At 33.7% G+C, this 19,112-nt stretch overlaps 2 protein-coding genes and 1 long non-coding RNA gene across 7 annotated transcripts in view; 2 read left to right on the top strand and 1 right to left on the bottom strand.

The window, feature by feature from the left end:
- Window positions 1–19,112, bottom strand: part of conu (Rho GTPase-activating protein conundrum) — a 110,408-nt gene that overhangs the window by 19,609 nt on the left and 71,687 nt on the right. The gene's annotated exons all lie outside the window — the stretch shown is intronic.
- LOC149610641 (uncharacterized) lies at window positions 586–5,013 on the top strand. Of its 2 annotated transcripts, none has more exons than XM_089859070.1 (4): window positions 586–728; window positions 803–966; window positions 3,573–3,660; window positions 3,894–5,013. In XM_089859070.1, exons 3-4 carry the CDS (start codon window positions 3,575–3,577, stop codon window positions 4,321–4,323), a joined length of 516 nt encoding a protein of 171 aa, XP_089715196.1. In that variant the 5' UTR covers window positions 586–728; window positions 803–966; window positions 3,573–3,574; the 3' UTR covers window positions 4,324–5,013. The 2 variants fall into 2 exon arrangements, with proteins under 2 accessions (XP_089715196.1, XP_089715195.1); XM_089859069.1 differs by having other exon boundaries at window positions 586–778; window positions 856–966.
- Window positions 9,587–13,190, top strand: LOC149610640 (uncharacterized). The gene is made up of 2 exons (XR_016376820.1): window positions 9,587–11,046; window positions 12,229–13,190. It is a non-coding gene; the product is annotated as an uncharacterized LOC149610640 (long non-coding RNA).

The following is a 19,112-nucleotide window of genomic DNA, read 5'->3' as shown; positions in this document are numbered from 1 at the left end:
AAATTAACGAACTGTGACTGTGCATAAAAAAACAACCACTTGCTTAAATTATACAATACATCTAAGTGTAACGAAGGCAATACCCAAGAATATTTAAAATTAGAATAAATTCAGAATTCATCGATAAATTAATTTCAAATTGCAACTCTGTATCTGTTATCGTATACCCACTTAATGAACGAAAGTGGAACCACAATCAACATTATCTGATAAAACCAAGAACGTACACTGGTAACATAAAAAATTCCCATGCAATATTTAATTTCCGATTAAAGATATATTTAAAAGCAACAGTAATATTTGCCTGAAGGTACTGAGACCTAGATTGCTAGACCCCCCATCCCATAATAGACGCGGGAAAACAATTTTTTTTGCTATCATTTCCATCGAATTCGAACAAACAAGTATTATATTAGGCCCAACTATATAGAAAAACGAGTTTCTAATACTAATATCCGACTCACGTCCGTATATTCTTCAACCCGGTAGAAAACCATCGATAGAAAACAAATAAAAGGTAAAAAAATCGCCCCCCCCCCTGTTTAACATGAGACTATCTGAGGAGTTAATTTTGGTACGGGGGCATTTATGGGGTATTATAAAGTGGCATAGTGCAAGTGCTGAGCGAGAGTTAACTTATTCGCCGGTCGGTTGAAAACTGGGGCAAGTCCTTAAGTCTATAGAAGAGGTTCGGTGGAAACCACCTCATTTCAACTCGAGATTTTACAGTAAGACGACAGGTGTATTGTAAGGTCCGAGAGAGTATTATATTAACGGGGTATATATAATATTTCTTTAAAAGGAAAAATAACGTTGAATAAACGGAGTAACGGGATATTGCATCGTACATTCTAGGCACGCTTTAGTGGTTTCACTCTCGCGAGACACAACGCAACACGGATTTTCGTATAAGGAATATTACTGCTGCAAGGAATTCTACTTAGATTACAACTAAATAAATTTCAAGTAAGTTCAATTCTTTTCAAATGACATTAACGAAATTCGAATATAGTTGATGAATTTTTAAAGTTTTTGTTGTGAATAGTACAACGCCAATTGTGAAAAATATGCTTCAATACGGTCATACTTAATTTTATCATAAAAACATAAACATCAATGATTTATAAAAGAATAGATAAGGATGACTGAAGGTTCAGATTATTTGAAATATTTTAAAATAAATAGGGAAATGCATGTAACATGTTGAAAAGATGTAGACTTAATTTCTATAGTCCTAAATTTACAGTATGTAAAATTCTTAACTGGGCTGCAATAGTAGACACTAGTCATTTGAATTTTCTAGTAACTTCAGCATTTGCAAATCAGCGGCTTAACTAACACTTATTCCTAATACTATTTTAAATGACATATAAGCACTCCTTTGAATAAAACTGTCACGTTTTGGCTAAGGTCTTGCATTCTTCGAAAAAACACTAAACTCACTTTACGTTCGTTACACTTTGATGTATTGCGCGTAATTTTGCCTTTTTAGATTAATTACCATACACTTCAAGCTTAAAAACCATAATTTCACTGATTTCTCTCATGTTTATCATAAAACAACTCGACAGATTTCTTATTGATTAGCTATAACGAGTAATGAGCCATAATAAAATATAAGGGAAATAACTGGATGAATTAAAATTACGAATGTTTAAACAAAAATTAAGTGCCCATCCATATTTTTAAAATTTTAAAATTAATATTTATAAATAACTAAAATCAATAAACAAAAGCGCATAAAAAATAGCTTTTGTCTAGCACTCTACAACCGAAAGTAAAATATACGTAACAAGCTATAGCGGTCACGCGTACATACAAGAAACTACCATTCTATTTATAGAGAAGGAAGTTACTAGTGGAACAACCCATATAAATTTTTTGTAACGATTTTTCAAGTTATTTTTGACTGAAAAAACGCGTTTTCTATAAGAAAGTTGCTTGTATTTAGGCTTTAGTTCCACCACTCACTCAATTTGTCTCACACGATTAAGAAATTGACAAAAAGGTAACACCCAGGGAAGTATCAGATACACATCCGGTATTATAATTAAGAACAGGAAAACCCGGTCAACTAACAGATGCCAAAAATATAATAGTATCCACCCACTATATATAAGTTTCAATACTATGAAATATGCGCAGCCTTATTAGTGTTAAGCATACTACACAAATGGGCTTATTACGTTTTCAACTTTCTAAAAATCTATCGAATAGTATAGGGGGAATTAAAATTGGGTCTTGATATTTCAAATATAAAAAAGAAAAATTGTACGATTAGAAATTTCTCCGCATATTAGAATCGAGGTTAGCTTTTTCTATACCCGTATATTTGTAAACAGCCAAGATTATTTTTGGGTCAGCGTCCCGAAGTCTCATTTTCTAACGAAAACGTTTCTTTAAACTTTTATCTCCACGTGAATTCGCCATTTCAGGGTCAATGAAGGAGATGGGGAAAACTAGTCCTACGCTCTTCACTGGGGATTATTAATGTACAGTCTTTACCTTAAATATATTACCATTAAGAGGTTGGAAAATTGCCATCATAAAATGCGCTATGAGTTTCCCATTTTACAAGGGAAAATCATTGTTAATAAACAAATTTATGTAATACATACACGTGGGTCATCCTCTGACCTTTCGACATTAATTATCTAGAATTACCTCGTGGTATATCGATTGCTGCCAATTTGCGCTGCTTCTTTTTTTGCATGCGATATGTGATTATGCCAATTTCATTTAAAAACTAAGTATTTCTCCTGATGTTAAGCAAATCTGGAAATTCTTACATTTGCATATGTTGGTCAAATATCATTTTACTGGCATAATTTTAAGTTCCAATAAAGTTTATCATAAGTTTATCACTGGTTACTGAGAGCTTGATTCATGGTACAGACTAGTTAGGAAGATGGACTGCAAAACAGAGTGTAGTCAATTCTTGCGTCGCTATCGAACTAGCTCTCAGTAAGTCTCTAGCATTAGTGTCATACTTATGGAACATTTCTTATAAACTTATTGTTTTACCTGAATCATTTGTATACATCATACCAAAATGTGAATTTTCATGGGAGTTGCACTTTTATAGTTTAATAGGGTTACTTAAAGTATCCGAGCCCTCGCATCTCAGCATACATCAGATAGGATGAATGGACGGATAAAACTCGATTTCACCCAAAAATAGAGTTTTTAGATAAAGGCTTTCATTTAATTGAAGCCGGACAAACGACTATTTCTAATTCTATATTATTTAAATTTGTGTTGAGCATTTTTAAACAAAGTAACAAATCTGTGAACTAGATTTGAAACAAATCCTTAAACGTGTCAAAACGTCAATGATCAGGATGCTGTAATATTAGTTTTATTTTCTAAAATGCTACAATATGATCACGTTTATTGATTGAATTAAAGGATAAAAAACTTCCTGACTTACACAATGCAAGTATAAATTGAGCTAGGCATATATTTGAAATAATAATAATAATTATAGGTAGTTCGTTAATATTATTAGCAACAACAAGTCAGTAACGGGTTATTTTTAAAGGAAGCTAAATATTAAATTTATTTATTTACAGATATGAATTTTGCGTTGCTGTGTGTGACGCTCTTAGGCGTTATAGCCGTCAGTGAAGCTCTAATTCCACTTCTCCTATTCAAGTCCTTGTAAGTATTTATGTTAGAATAAATTTAAGAAACGGAGTGTGAAAATATAAACTATATCAACTTAAATCAGTAACTTTATTAATTTTAACAAAAGGCCCTGTAATGGATAATAATTAAACTGTAATATTGTTATGTTAAAAGAATTAGTTTTCGTCATTGTGACTCGCTTATTCACTCTCCCATTCAATTACCGAATCATGATCAGTAAATTAATAATATACTTCCGAAAACAGGATACCAATACCTCTACCACTTCCTCTGCCACTTCCTGTCCCGATCCCTATCCCAAAGCCCGTCATCTTCAGCAAACTCTTGGGTGGTAAAGCCTTGAAGATCAAGATTTCGGCCGATGTCCCTCATCACCATTACACTCCGGAAGTGCACATTGGAGGCTACGCCCACCCTCAATACAAAGAAAGCAAGGCCGGATGGGCTGGACCACCACCCCCACCTCCACCACCACATGACCAACACTACGAAAGCTCTGAAAACGCCCACAGGTACCAATCGAAGGAGGAGAGCGGTAGGGATGTCCATAGAGCTGGACCACAGGAATCTTGGCAACCTTACGCTTCCGCTTCCGACGGAAGGGAAATTAAGATCACGGCTAACGGTGTACCCCTATTGGGAACCGGTACCGTTAGAGTTAGGTTCCACGGTTAAATTAATATTAGTACAATTAGCAACAGAAATCGGTAACTTGAAGTAAGATATTCCCTGCTATCTTTGGGAAATGGGTGTTGGTTTTTCAAATCGTATTTTACAAAGAAATATCACTGAAGTCTAATATCATTTCTAAGAACGTGACACCCATAACCCGTATCCTCAGCACGGGAACATTTTACTTCAAATTATCGATTTATGCTAAATGTTCTGTCTAATTAGGCATTTTAGGCCAGCCATCTCGCCCATTTAGGGCCCCCTTTTACTACAAATACAGAACCCATAAGTGTAGACAGGAGATCATACTCAAATTTTAGATTTCGATAAATTTTAATGTGTTCAGTTAAGGGATTTCTCAATAATATACCGAAAGCTGAATAATATTCCGTTATAATTAGAACCCGAAATTTCATCCTCAAATTAGCCAATATACTAACAATCAAATTTGAACAAATTTTAGTTATATATTAATTTGCAGCCAATATTTTTAGAATTTTTATAAGTGATGACGAACGTATAATATATTGTAATATAAAAAGCGTTATTATTGCGTTTAAAACGCCATCCTTTTGTAAATAATAAATGACAATGTTGTTTTGTTGAAAGTTAATTTTGAAAAAAAAGAAATGATTCTTTTTTTACTTCAAGTTTTTAATTATTTCTATTTTTAGCAACTTTCGATAGAAAAATACGGGGAATTTCGAAATATTATTTTGTCGAATTTAAAATAGAAACTTTTTAAAGTCAGCGATAGTAATCTGAGTGTGATACACGTATTGGGGACAATTAAGAGGAAGACGAAGACTTTCTCAAAATTCTCGACCCTCTGGCTGTTAGATAAAAAACGTTATTACTTGTTTCCAAGTAAGATTATCCCAGATATTCTGATTGGACATGTTGATTAAAGAGCGTCACCAGAGGCTTGATAGTGGGAACTCTATGCCTACGAGCGCAAATGGCGGACTTGCTTTTACTTCTTGCAAAGCCTCCTGCGCCGCCCTTCATATAAAATTTCACTTTACAACAGGGGTGGCCAACCTTTTTGGTTAAAGGATAAAATTAAGAAATTCGAATTACGTCGCAAGTTTAAAAATTAAAATTCATATACGTGGAACTAAACTACCTTTTCATATTTCAACTGCGCCTTTCTTTTTTATAGGGGTTTCAATGCCGTAGGATCTTCGGTAAGGATGGGATGGATTAATCGTGTTTCAATAGGTGATGAAGGAAATTAGGTTTACTTGGAAGGTGACGCAAGGGGTGCTACCGTGTTGGGGTTAAGTCGCTTCCGGCGGAAAAAGGGCAGTCGGTAGCTAAAGGGCAGAATCGCTGACATGTGTTGTATTTCGTCTAACAAAAACTTAGCTTACAGGAGTGCGAAGTTTCTGAAACTTAACCGCGGGCCGCGAAACGTTTAATGATATATTAGGTTGGTGGACACTGGGCCTTAATTTAATGTTTTATGGATCATTTGACAAACAGAGTTTTATTCTGTTACCCTCAAAACTTATTATATAATAACACTAACTAAATATGCAGAATGCAAATTAAAAGATAAATACTTTCACACTGCAATAACTATATCAAGTTCAAGATTATCACCAGAAACTTTAAAAAATAAATTTCTTAAACAAATAAAAAATAAAGGCTCTTTATTTTCGAAAAAAAATGTCTCTATCTAAAATTAAGCTAATATTACCAAAAGCGGATTATGCTTCACACATAAAGTACGTAAGTCCCATTTTTCCATAGCTTTGGCCATGGATTTCATGATATTCCCGAAGTAAAAACTAAGCAGACGAACAAAAAAGCTTTTAACCAATCATGAGCCCCCTAATCATAGATAACCTCTTTAATGCCAGACCAATCGGCGACGGCTATTACTATTTTCTTGAATGGGAACTCGACTCGACCTCGCCGTCGACATAACCGGGAAGCCCGGAAGGCGAATTTCGGTAGTCGTTATAAAATATTTAACGTTTTAAAGCTAAAGTTTCGAAATTTTTCGAGACATTTAATAAGTCTTCAACTAAATATTATAAGATTTTCATTAAATTTCAACAGAAAAATAGATCTGCGAATAAAATTAGACACGAAAACTACACTAAGCCTTGGCTAGATATCAGCGGCTGAGACCGAGCGGCGCATCTCGAGCCGCCGGCGGCGGCCGGACTTGCCGTAACGGCGAGAACAGAAAAATACCTCGTTAAAAAAACAGATACACGGCGTCTTAAATAGTCCAAGCAAAAGCTACCCAGATTAAAAGATTTTCGTGCTTTACTCCCAAATAATCTATCGTTTTGGGAATAGTTTTAACTAAAGAATATTTCAGACACTCTACTCAATATTTATACTAATTCCCTAATTTCAACAGAAAAATAGCTATGCGAATAATAATAGACTCTAAAACTACACTAGGCCTTGTCTAGGTAACAGCGGTATGGTGCCGGTATCCCGATTCCCGAGCCGCCGGCGGCTGAGCTCGCCGTAACCGCGAGAACAGAAAACATTCATCGTAAAAAACAGATGCATGGCGTCTTAAATAGTCCAAGCAAAAGCTACCCAGATTGATAACATTTTAACGCCTTACTCCCAAATAATCTTTGGTATTGTGAATAGTTTTATCTAAAGAATATTTTAGACACCCTACTCAGTCTTTATAGTAGTTCCCCAATTTATGTACCTGGTAAATCGGTTCTTAAGGCGGAAGGATCGGATGGATCCGAAAGAGCCGCGTTACTGAACTATTTCCCTCCGCGTAAGGGGAGGTTCTTTCCTAGGAGCTTAGAGAATATCGTGTAGCTCCCCCAGGCACATGTTACGTACTTCATGTGTAAAGCCTAATCGGCTTCTGATATTACATTAATTTAACGTCTAATTGCAGAGTATAAGTTGCGAAACCTTGGATATAGAAACATATACTTGAGCCAACAGACTTTGTCCGATTTTCTTAAAGGTCAACCTCGAGATGATATTGAACAGACGGCTTGGCGACCAAAGAAGCCAATTTTTCAATGTCTACGGAATTGGCACAACATCTCAACATTCCTAAGATTTAAGCTATCATATTATGTGTCGGGGTCACCAATTATTAGAATCTCGCCTATCCTTCACTTTGAAATTTATGTCGTCTTTTAAAAACACAATTTTCTAGGCGAGGAAGCGATAGGCAAACCAGACGCCTTCTTACGAAACAGTTTTGGCAAAACATCAAAAATCACAATAACTCCCTCAGTATTAGACACGATTTGTAACCCTTTTTTTAAAGGAGAATGCTTTATCATGGATATAATGGTAATAAACAAAGAGACCAAGTCTGGAAGAGCGACATTCTAAAAAAAAACAGCCTAGATATTATTTTTAAACTCTTAAGTCAAGCTTAACTATGACAAAGGTATATCATTATCGTAGGAGTTCAACGGCCAACATTTCACTTTCATCGTTAATATTACACAAAAAGAAGAAATATACTTTTCTTTACAGATCTACTTATCACCGAAATAGAAGTATATGGATTTGTATTTGCATTACAATTCATGAAGAAAAAAGGCACAATATTAGACCCGTTCATATAAATCATTCAATGAATTTGCGAATTAAGGACAAGTCGAATAAATATAGCTATAAAATAGAGTTACATGCATGATCATCAAAACAAATTATAGAATTGAACAATAAAAACATGAAGTCTCATCAGAATGTAAGAGTTAATAATAGACATACAACTTGTTCCTAACAATCTGAAAAATATTTAGAACTTGCATATATAGTTATTTTCATAAGTTCATAAGATATGTTCCATAAGTTTGTCACTGGTTACTGAGAGCTTGTCATGATGTGACGTAGGTGAATGCCATAGATTCTCGTAGAGGGACGCCGGGTGAGGCGCTGTCAAAGACTTAGTACAGACTAAATAGGAAAATGGATTATTGCAAAACCGAGTGTGGTCAATCCTCGAGCTAGCTCTCAGTAAGTCTCTAGCAATACAAAGTAGTGTCATACTTATGGAACATATCTTATAAACTTATGTGAACAACTAACCTTCTGAAAGTGATGCGAAAATTCGAATAATTAGTTTATTTCATTAGAATAATGGTAATTATTCCATAATTTTTTATTAAGCCATATTATCTCTCAAAGTAGCGTCATTATTTAATTTTTTTACCAACACTGAGAAACATTTCCGCTTGTCAAGAATGTATGACGAAGCATTTTTATTGCCTTTATGGTGGCCATCATTGAATAATGAAAATAGAACTTTTACGACCGAGTGTAAAAATTCAAATTTAATGTCAGCAGTAACATAAAAGAGGAGAAAGCCGATTCGAAAAAATGTGTCATTGGTCGGGAGCGCTACCTAAACGAATTATTCCGAACTAATTTACTAAACGTGTTTGAGGCTTTGGGGAAAATTTATGTTATATTTTCATTAAAGTAGAATCAGGGAGTAAGTAACGTTAGACCTCCCTGGTAGAATTCTGGCGCGCTCACAATTTAAATTCGGTTGGGCTTATGATTTTACTGCCATCTAGAAGGTATGTGGTAGACTACACATAGATTACTTAAAAGTAAATACATTTGAAATAATGATTATATTGTATTTATGTGCCAGAATGATGAAATATTTTAAGAAGGGTCAATTTTAGGGTGTTTTTTTTTCCTGAAATCTGAAATTTAATACAGATGTCGCCCAATGCAATGCCATATTTTAAATTACTGAAGTTGCTTAGATATAGTTACGTAAAGTGAACGGCAAAGTGAAACTTATCTAGGGCGGTGCGCAAAATGAATGTAACTCGGGAGATTCGTGATCAGACGGACTTTCCTATTAAATAAGATTTTTAATTTACAGGGCCTCTGATTTCATCAATTTATCAAGTGCATTTGAACTTGAGTATATAGGGCAATCGCAACCTTAACCTTAGAACTAGCCACCATAGTTGAAAATTAGTAACAGTGATACAGGGCGCTTTCCCTTATTACAGGGCCCCGATCAAAATCTCTAAAATAAATAGCGGGAAAATGGGACCTTTCACGATAAAAATATGGCAGGTAAAATAGGAACCAAAATTTTGTAATGACATCTTTAATATTGAAAAATATCATAATCCGACACATTTTTAAGTATTGAGTGAAGTTAAGAACATTATTTCACTCTTTTTTGCCATCTAGACATAATTACATGTCATTTCGAACTTTTTATTAACTGATATTTTTTGTGCTACTGACGATTTTTCGTTATTTTTACGGAAACTGTTATTCTACAGGGCCGGTAGGCCCTTGTAGATATGACATGACACCCTTCCGTAATGTTAAAGAAAAAGTCACACCTTTTAGGGTTAGCGTCCCATAGAAAAAGCATTAAAAAATTTTCGGTTTTTTAACGAAATGGTCATAGGTCATACGGGAAAAGTATAGCGAAGTTAGTTTTCGCAATACTTCTAAATTAACAAGCATTTATTAAATGGGAAACTTACGTGTTTCGATTTTTAATTAATGAATTCTAATTTTTGTAATTTAACTAATTAAGATAGTACGTCAAAAAATTACTTTTGGGCCAGAAGTCAGCCTAACCTTATAGCACGCTTAAACCTAATTCTACATTTCGTTCTCGTTGACAACTAGAAGGGCCTAGGTTTGTGGGTGCTAACAAGTTACGTTGACATATTTCAAATGTTGGCTTTCTTGCTGATTTTCCTAATTTCTTAGCAGTGGACGCTAACAAATTACTTTGGTATTTCAACCGAGCTTGAGCACCTTTATATGTATTTTCTAATTAACTGTAGCACCCTTAATAAGAAATACGTCGTTATCAGGTCGAATTTTCGTCTAGAAAAGTAATTCAGGTAAATAATTACAGTTAACAGAGGTTTTTATATCATTTAAAGTAAGTTTTTGAACGTTCTTTACGGCCAAGGCTTAAGTTGTATAGACTAATAGCACCCCATCTTATTTCCCCATAGAGCTTAATACAGTCGAAGGCAGAGGGCTGCCATTACCCTATTTTAGTTACTCTTTAAAGATTATTAAAAAGGCTGATTTCCAGCTCTCATTTGTTTTGGAATCCTGTGTATAGTCTGCTCAATTTTATGCTAGAAACATAGCCTAACCGGGTTAACACTAGGCTTTTTATGCTGTATTTACCGTGTGCGCTTCCAATAAATGGCATACCTATTCAAATTATTAACGTGTTGAAATAAAGATAATGCTTTTCACCCTGTGAAAAGATCGAAAACTTCAAAATACTACTCGTAAGATGACAAAAAGTTTAATATGTTTTCCCTACTGCAGAGTCGTGATGTTTACGTTAGCGCAGCTTAACTATTTGTTACCAACAGTGGAATTTGTTAATTCATAAATATAAGTAACAGTGGTGCTGATTAATCCAGGAGGACAGTGTCGTTATGTAATTTAATTAGTCAAATAATTTCCATGTTTACATCAGCGCAGATTTTTCCAACGTAACCACGTCAGCAACGGAGGGTTACGTTGTTGGCTATCTCCACAGTTCACATTTATTTGTCTAAATTGCTATGAATTGTTTAGGTATTTAATTTAATTACTGTTATTGAAGCCAAAGTTGCTAAACTATAGAATCACATCATTCATTAACATATGTTATAGATGATTTTTATGTTACCGCAAATTTAGCACGTGGTATGATAAAAGTTTAACACATTGTGTTGGCAAGAATGAAAAACTCTTCTTAACTTTACAATTAAGGTGATTTGAAACTCATTTTAAAAGCTAAATCAACACTGCCAAACCTCAATCCTTCATTAATTTCATCTTAATTATGTATAATTAACGTTAATTTAAACATGAAATATACATATTTGGATGAGAACTCGAGTAACTTTGAAATAAAATACTTAATTAAGATTAAAACTGCACAAGCTGTTAGTATAGCCCCATGTTTTCTATCTCATACTTAGTTAATTTAAATTATCTTTAAAGTACATTAATAGGCGCGAAATTTGAAAGTTTAAGGTAAAATAAGAGTCAAAACCCACTAAAAATTGCAATTAAGGTTAAGTATATATTGAAAGTCATTTATAACCTAAATGTACACTGCCGAAATACAATCTTACGTTAATTTTAAATCAATTAAATATAATTAACGTGAAATTAAACCAAAAATATTCATTTTTTGGATTAAAAGCTCAAATAACTTTTAAATAAACTGTTTAATTAAGATTAAAACTACCCAAGCCGTTGGTAAATCCCAATGTTTTCTATTTCACACTTCAGTTAATTTCAACTATGTTTAAAGTACATTAATTGGCGCGAAATTCAAAAGTTTAGGGTAAAATAATGACTGTGGCAAAAATGTTAAACTGCACAAAATATTCCAATTAGGGTAAAAAATTCCAATAAATTATACTTTTAAGCTTAATCCACTCTCCCGAACTGCGCTCAAATTAAGATTAAAACAACGCAAGTTTTTCGCACAGCCACAGATGTTTCCTATTTCGCTTTCGAATTAATTTAATTCATCATTAAAATACATCAAAAGCGCATACATATTTTAGAGTAATTGCAATTAAAGTTAATATTTCATTGAAACTTGTATTATAAACTAAATCCACACTAGATAAACCGTTAAATTAAACTTAATTAAGTATAATTAATGTGAAATTAACCCAAAACACGAATGTTTTTGGTAAATTCATGGATACCTTATAATTAAACTAACAAATTATAATTAAAACTATACTTATCTTTCACTCAGCCTCCATTTTCCTGTTTAATTCTTACACTTAAAAAATTTAAAATCATTTTTCCCATATTGAAAAGAGAGCCATTGAAAAGGCGCGAAATTTAAAAGTGTTTTGGGGGGAGGGGGCGGGGGTACAGTTTGTGTGCCTTTTTAACAGGAGTATTGTTACAATTGTAACACTACAGACCTTGTATTTCTGATGGAACCGGCAATACCGCAACGCTGAGCCGAAAAACCAGGATGGTAATTGTTTGGACCTATCGGGTGAGGACATTGGAGCACCAAAAACATACCGCGGTGTCACTTGTTGAAGGTTAAAGCGACCTTCATCACTTTAAATCCCATGACCTGCTCAATCTGGCAATCTTTGAAAACTCAACTTTGAGGTACTTCCGGTCCCTTTTGATATACAGGGTCTTCAGTGTAGGAGCTAAGTAGTAGAATTACAGTAGTTAGTCTCGTTTCCTAGCAAAATGCCAACCTGTTCTAACCACGACAAATTGGACAGGATGTTTTTTTGGGTGAAGGTCGCAGTAACGTTCAACTAAAGGCAGTGCTTTATGCCGAACGGTTTCCACACCGACAACATCCGGTGCGAAGCACCTTTTCCGACATTGGCGAGCACCTTCGTGATTTCGGTAGTGCAAGATCATGAACGTAGAAGAGACTGTATAGTCTGTAATGAGGATATAGATTTTGACATCGTAGCACGTTTTGAAGCCAATTCATGCTAATAGTAGAGCGGTGGAACAAGAAGTTGCACTAAGCCATTCTACTGTTTGTGCCAGTTTACAAGGGCATCATTACTGGCATTATCATACCCCCTACATCAAGCCTTAACGGACGAGGATTTCCCAAGACGGCAATACCATTAGTCTTACCATGCGTCATGAGTTTACTGCTTGCAAATGTATTGCAAGACATGGACAGTCGTCTGGAAGATTGCCTAAACCACAATGGTAGAAACGTCGAATATTTACGTTGAGGTGTTTAATAAACAGTTAAGAGGTTGCAATTTGAGGCCCACGTTCTAAGACTAATCGTAGGACAGTGCTTTAAAATATTTTGTTGCATTCTCCAGTATTCTTTTTGTACCTTGTCACTCGTTGTCACTTGCATACAATAAAACATGAATTCTAAACATTTATTTACACCCTGTATAATTTAGTATGACATCACCCGTTGGCAGTATTGGGGGTTGTACATAAAGGAAGCTGTTGGTCTGATCTCGACACCACTGTATACGTATACAGTGTACGAAACAAATATTTTTCTTCCATATTTCAAATACCGTCGTTTTTAAGCTTCTTTCATAAATAAAGTGCAACATTATATGCTTATCGAAATCAATGTTATTGGATATAAGTTAAATGTAATTAACGATACTGAAGTACTTCTTTAAGCAATTAGAAATAGATCAACCCCAAATGTATGACGGTAAAGCAAACATAATTATTCAAAATTTAATTACATTAAGACTGAAGTAACAGATATTATAAAAAAACGTCTTGGTTTGGACCAAGGCCGAAAAAACAAACGATATGTGTGGGGTTTATCAATGGGCTGAAGTTTCAGATATTGCAATTTTTTTAGTTATTTTTATCCATTTAATCCTTAATCAATATTAAATTCAATCAACTGATTTTACTGTTAATCGATCTATTCCCTCTAAATTAATTGAAAAAATTACATATCTACGCTTTTTCAAGAACAATTACATTTTCCGAAAACATTTTATCATGAAATTAATTATTTTGAAGGGATTTCGTGTAAGCACTTGACGGACATAGTTTTAATTGTTGCTGGCTTGACAAATTTTCAAGTTTGCATCAAAAAAAAAAACTTAAAGTGTTAGCGACATAATTTTCGTCACCCACAAACTTATAATGCTAAAAAAATCCTTGAAAAATCTAGTTTATTATGATATGTTTACTTTTGTATTTGGTTTCGTATAAATTAGTAAAATTGCAATCAAAGTTTAGTGTTTGGAAAAGGCCTAGTTAAAATTTTGTTTCGCTTGATGACGTAGTAAGGAGAAACTTTCACTCTTGATGTCGCTCACGTGACGCCTATAAGTGTCTCAGCGCCGCGTTAAGCCTATTTTATTCAGATTCGCGCGGCATTGGTATACTCGGGAGTCTCGGGCGCGCGCGCTTGGCTTTTCCGCGAGATGCCGTGAGTGACGTAGCAAGGAGAAAACCCGCCAAAAATCTTCTCCGCAAATTTGCTTTTGCCCCCCAAATTTCAAGTTTTCAAAGTGTTTTTTCTGTGTTTTCCTTCATATTTAAATATTAATCAAGCATATATTTGGAATCAGAAGAGTTTATACTCTCAAAAAAGTAAGGTTTTCTTTAGATTTGAGATAATTTTTAAATTACGTCGCTATTCCTTTAAATCGGTAAGTTGCTAAGAAGACTGATGTTAAAAAAAATATGATAATTTAAATTTATTTTGTTCAGACTAGTTAATAAACGAATGCCGTATACTTAAGACAAAGCAACATCGTTTATCCTGTGTGGTTTTTGTTAGTAAGTAGCTATCTGTAGCACTGGAAAAATATGATATCGGTATAAATATAACCAAAGGTATAGGTAAAGATTACATAAAAAGAAATACGTTTCAGTACCAATGGCTTTTGTATTCATTTCCATTCATTACCAGTTAAACGAAGAAGGTCACACTTAACTTAACCCCCCGCCCCAAGTAAGTATAAAGTACGAAGATGAAAATTGCAGTGCAACCTTTCTTTCACAGTCGCGACATTAGAAATGTAGCATTTCGATATACGAAATTAAATGTATGAATTCGTGCAACACCCTGGTTTGGCATCCACTATTAAATATTTACATCTTCCTTTCGAATTATGTCAAAGTTCGCTTGGCCTTTTTAGACACAGTATTTCAAATATTCAATATTAAATCCCTCAACACGTACTCCCTTCAAAATAATTAATTTCATGATAAAATGTTTTCGGAAAATGTAATTGTTCTTGAAAAAGCGTAGATATGTAATTTTTTCAATTAATTTAGAGGGAATAGATCGATTAACAGTAAAATCAGTTGATTGAATTTAATATTGATTAAGGATTAAATGGATAAAAATAACTAAAAAAATTGCAATATCTGAAACTTCAGCCCATTGATAAACCCCACACATATCGTTTGTTTTTTCGGCCTTGGTCCAAACCAAGACGTTTTTTTATAATTAGATTAAGGACCTTGCAGGATAATAGGGACTTTTAGGGACCTGGTGAGAGCCTTGCAATTTGAGAGTTTCTCAGTTTACTTGGAGCTCAATATTTCATTGGGATGTAGGACGGTAATTTAAAAAATCCCGCTTTATAATAATCAAACTGTAATATTACCAGCTACATTACTGTAAAAAATTACCCTTAATTTAGCCACTAATTAAAAAAAATTTGGCTTTCTTGAAGCTTTGCAAATACAACTGTTACTGTGCTTAAGTTACTATAAGTTACCGTTGAGAAGTATATTCTGTTTATTACCATTTTAAAAAATAAATTCAGATCTCTAATCCCCACCTTTAAATACTTCAAAATCGTACCGATTTATTGGATAGTCCATATGATTTTATCATTTTACCGAGTCATTAGTTAGACCCTTCTGCAATTCATGGTCTCTATTTTATAAAATACCCACCACTTAAAAACCTGTCAAATTTTTTTGTGTAGATCACGAAAACTAAATCGGGATTTTTATTACAATTCCATTCATTCGGACTACGAATAACAGAAGCGATATCTCGATTAGTCTCTGTAATTCTTAAAATCTAACGCAGCAGCTGCACTCTCGCCAAATTAACCTAGATTTACCAAATATAGGAAACGAGATTTTATTTTCACAGTTAAATAGTGAAAGTAGCAATGAAAGATTTCGAGACATCAAAAAATAGAAAGTTCTTTGAGAGCGATAAGCCGCCGCCGGGTAATTCCAACGTTAAGTATTCAACATCGATACACGAACAGTCGCGGAACTGACCAAAAAGAAGGTGGGGAAACGCGAAAGGAAAATTAATAATTATTTCCTCATGCTTCAATAGATTTCGTAATATTTTATTTTCAAAACACGTCGTTAATACAGGGTGTTTTGAAAAGTAGAGTTACGATTTAAGTGTTTTAGGTATGACCCCTTAATTAAATTAGAAATAATTGTCTTTCAGTTTCTTAACAAAACTTAGGGTTCATCCGTAAAATACTCAAATCTTAACTTGAAAACAGTGGCCTGGACGGAAAAATGTCATAGAACACTTATGACTCAAAATCGCCCAAAGAATACCCCCTTAATTTATGGCAGACTTATCAGCAACACTCTGTATATCGGAATATATAAGAGAAATATAAGTTTAACAGAATTCAAATTTAATTGAACACAGAATTTTGAATTTTCTATGAAATATTCACAGGCAAGCTTTATCAACAACATATATTTGAAAACGTATCAACACAACTGTCAACTAAAAAACACAACCCATTGCTTAGCTACTAATAGTTGTACTAAATATAATATTGAATGATTGCGAATGAAACAAATTAAGAAATCTACTTAGCTGTAAATAATTTTCGGTGATCCTTTAGCTCAAGATAGTAAAATGCAGATCAAATTTAGTCTAACTTATTATATGTATATCAACAATTTATGTATATATTATTATATATGAAGCACTCACATACTTCAATTTATTAATATCAAGATAGTGATATAACTTCTTGTTAATATAATATAGTAAAACGATTTAGTTTGTGTATTATTTCACAAATTAGTGAATACATATCTTTATGGTAAGATGTCTGTTTCTTTAAGAATTGTCATTTTATACCACCCTTTTGTAAGATTCAAGAAGAGTTAAAATAAATTGACGTTGGACAGAATACTGGCGACTTCCGCTAAGCAGCCTTTACAACTGGTTTCTAATATAGGTTTCAAGTGGGCGAATATTACATTCAAACTGGACAGCTGCTAAAATGGTTCTCACACCCAGCATTTTAAAAAAGAGAATTAATGAGACACGCTTCTAATTTTAAATATTCTGTTCCTGTTAGAAAACCCACTTGCAAATTCATTCCGTTATATCAACTTTTAATTTAATGTTGAAACCTTAACAATATTCCAGTCTCAATCCTCGTATATGTCTACTCAGAAATAGCAATTTTCATTATATCAGGAATACATACAGTTACTAGGAATAATTGTGGCCCCATATCTCTCATGTTAATTTCTATGCGGGTTTTATGGGCCGGGCTAGAGTACTATACGTCACGCGTCACAATTCTGACGTATTTCTAACTGTGATTTGGTTGAGGAAATGGCTACACAATGATTCTTATTAGCTTATTGTTCTCCTGATTGGATTCATAGACCCACGTAACGAAGACACATTTTTTCCCTAATCTATGGCTTCCTTTTATTAGGGAAATTTTAGTCAGATAATCTGAACTGCTTCAAAATACTTTCAAGTGTTTACGATTACATATGAAGCTAAACTGTTTTGTAAACCAAGGGACGGTCATCCGAGCCCATAGATGCTATTCCCTTGATTAGCAGAGTCCAACTGTATTTAATATGGTATGAAAACTAAATACATATATTAATTTTAAAATCAAAATTCTAAAGCGATTAACGATGACAGAATCATGGAAGAAAATAAAAATTAAAAGCCAAAATGCAAATTATGTAAGTCAACCATGATTCCTCTCATGGAGAAGGCCAGCTTAAAGGAATAGCGACGTGATTTAAAAATTATCTCAAATCTAAAGAAAACCTTACTTTTTTGAGAGTTTAAACTCTTCTGATTCCAAAAATATGCTTGATAAATATTTAAATATGAGGGAAAACACAGAAAAAACACTTCAAACATTTGAAATTTGGGGGGCAAAAGGAAATTTGCGGAGAATATTTTTGGCGGGTTTTTCTCCTTGATACGTCACTCACGGCATCTCGCGGGAAAGCCAAGCGCGAGCGCGCACGAGACTCCCGAGTCTACTAATGCCGCGCGAATCTGAATAAAATAGGCTTAACAAGGCGCGGAGACACTAACAGGCGTCACGTGAGCGATATCTAGAGAGAAAATTTCTCCTTACTACGTCATCAAACGAAACAAAATTTTAACTAAGCCTTTTCCAAACAAAATACTTTGATTGCAATTTTCTAAATTGCTTCGAAACCAAATAAAAAAGTAAACATATCATAATAAACTAGATTTTTCAAGGATTTTTTTCGCATATTAAGTTTGTGGATGACGAAAATTATGTCACTAACACTTTAAGAGGGAATCATTCATAATTAACTTGTGTAAAGGAACCTACGTAATTAATCTCTAATTAATGCCCTTTAAAATGATCCAGCACTGGTATAATTTAACAAGTCAAGCAAAATAAATAAATAAATAAATAAATAAATAAATAAATAAATAAATAAATAAATAAATAAATAAATAAATAAATAAATAAATAAATAAATAAAAAATGAACAGAGACGAAAAAGGTTACAAACAACTTGACCCACGTCATTTTAATGCTTTTTGCAGTCCATACCCTCCTTCAAAATGTCTTTCCAAAATTCCTGTCCAACACCTTGACATACATGGAACAGATCAGCTCAACACTTACTTATTTTGAGAAAAATATTGCTGTACTGTCGACGGTAAAATGATTGGTATGATAAATATCAGAGCTTTGTTACCGAGTATGATACGTTTAAAATTAAGAAATCTAAGAAAGACGGATTTGATTTCACAAGTAGTACAGTGAAAACGTACTCAAGGTCTCATCTGTTCCACACTTCCTAGGAAACACAACACACAAAAATCCTAAAATGTTCGACCTCTCTCGAACTTACGCGATAGTTAGTCAGCAAACGTGTCTCAAAATAAAAGCTAAAAATGCAAACAGACATACGTTGTTTATCAATAAAAGATACACAATATTGTGGCGCTGTTTTCAGTAAATAATCAAAAGAATTGTTGATATTATAACTAAGAAACCAGTTTGAAAACGACTATGAGCTAGAAACATTGATATTGAAGATTTCAAAATTTGATCTAGGCCCCTAGC

The sequence above is a fragment of the Phalangium opilio genome, unplaced genomic scaffold, assembly GCF_054372755.1.
Source record: "Phalangium opilio isolate 3A_F unplaced genomic scaffold, DU_Popi_V2 ptg000329l_1, whole genome shotgun sequence".
NCBI lineage: Eukaryota > Metazoa > Arthropoda > Arachnida > Opiliones > Phalangiidae > Phalangium > Phalangium opilio.
Note: the sequence above shows the minus strand (reverse complement) of the source record. Positions and strands in the feature narration are given on the sequence as shown.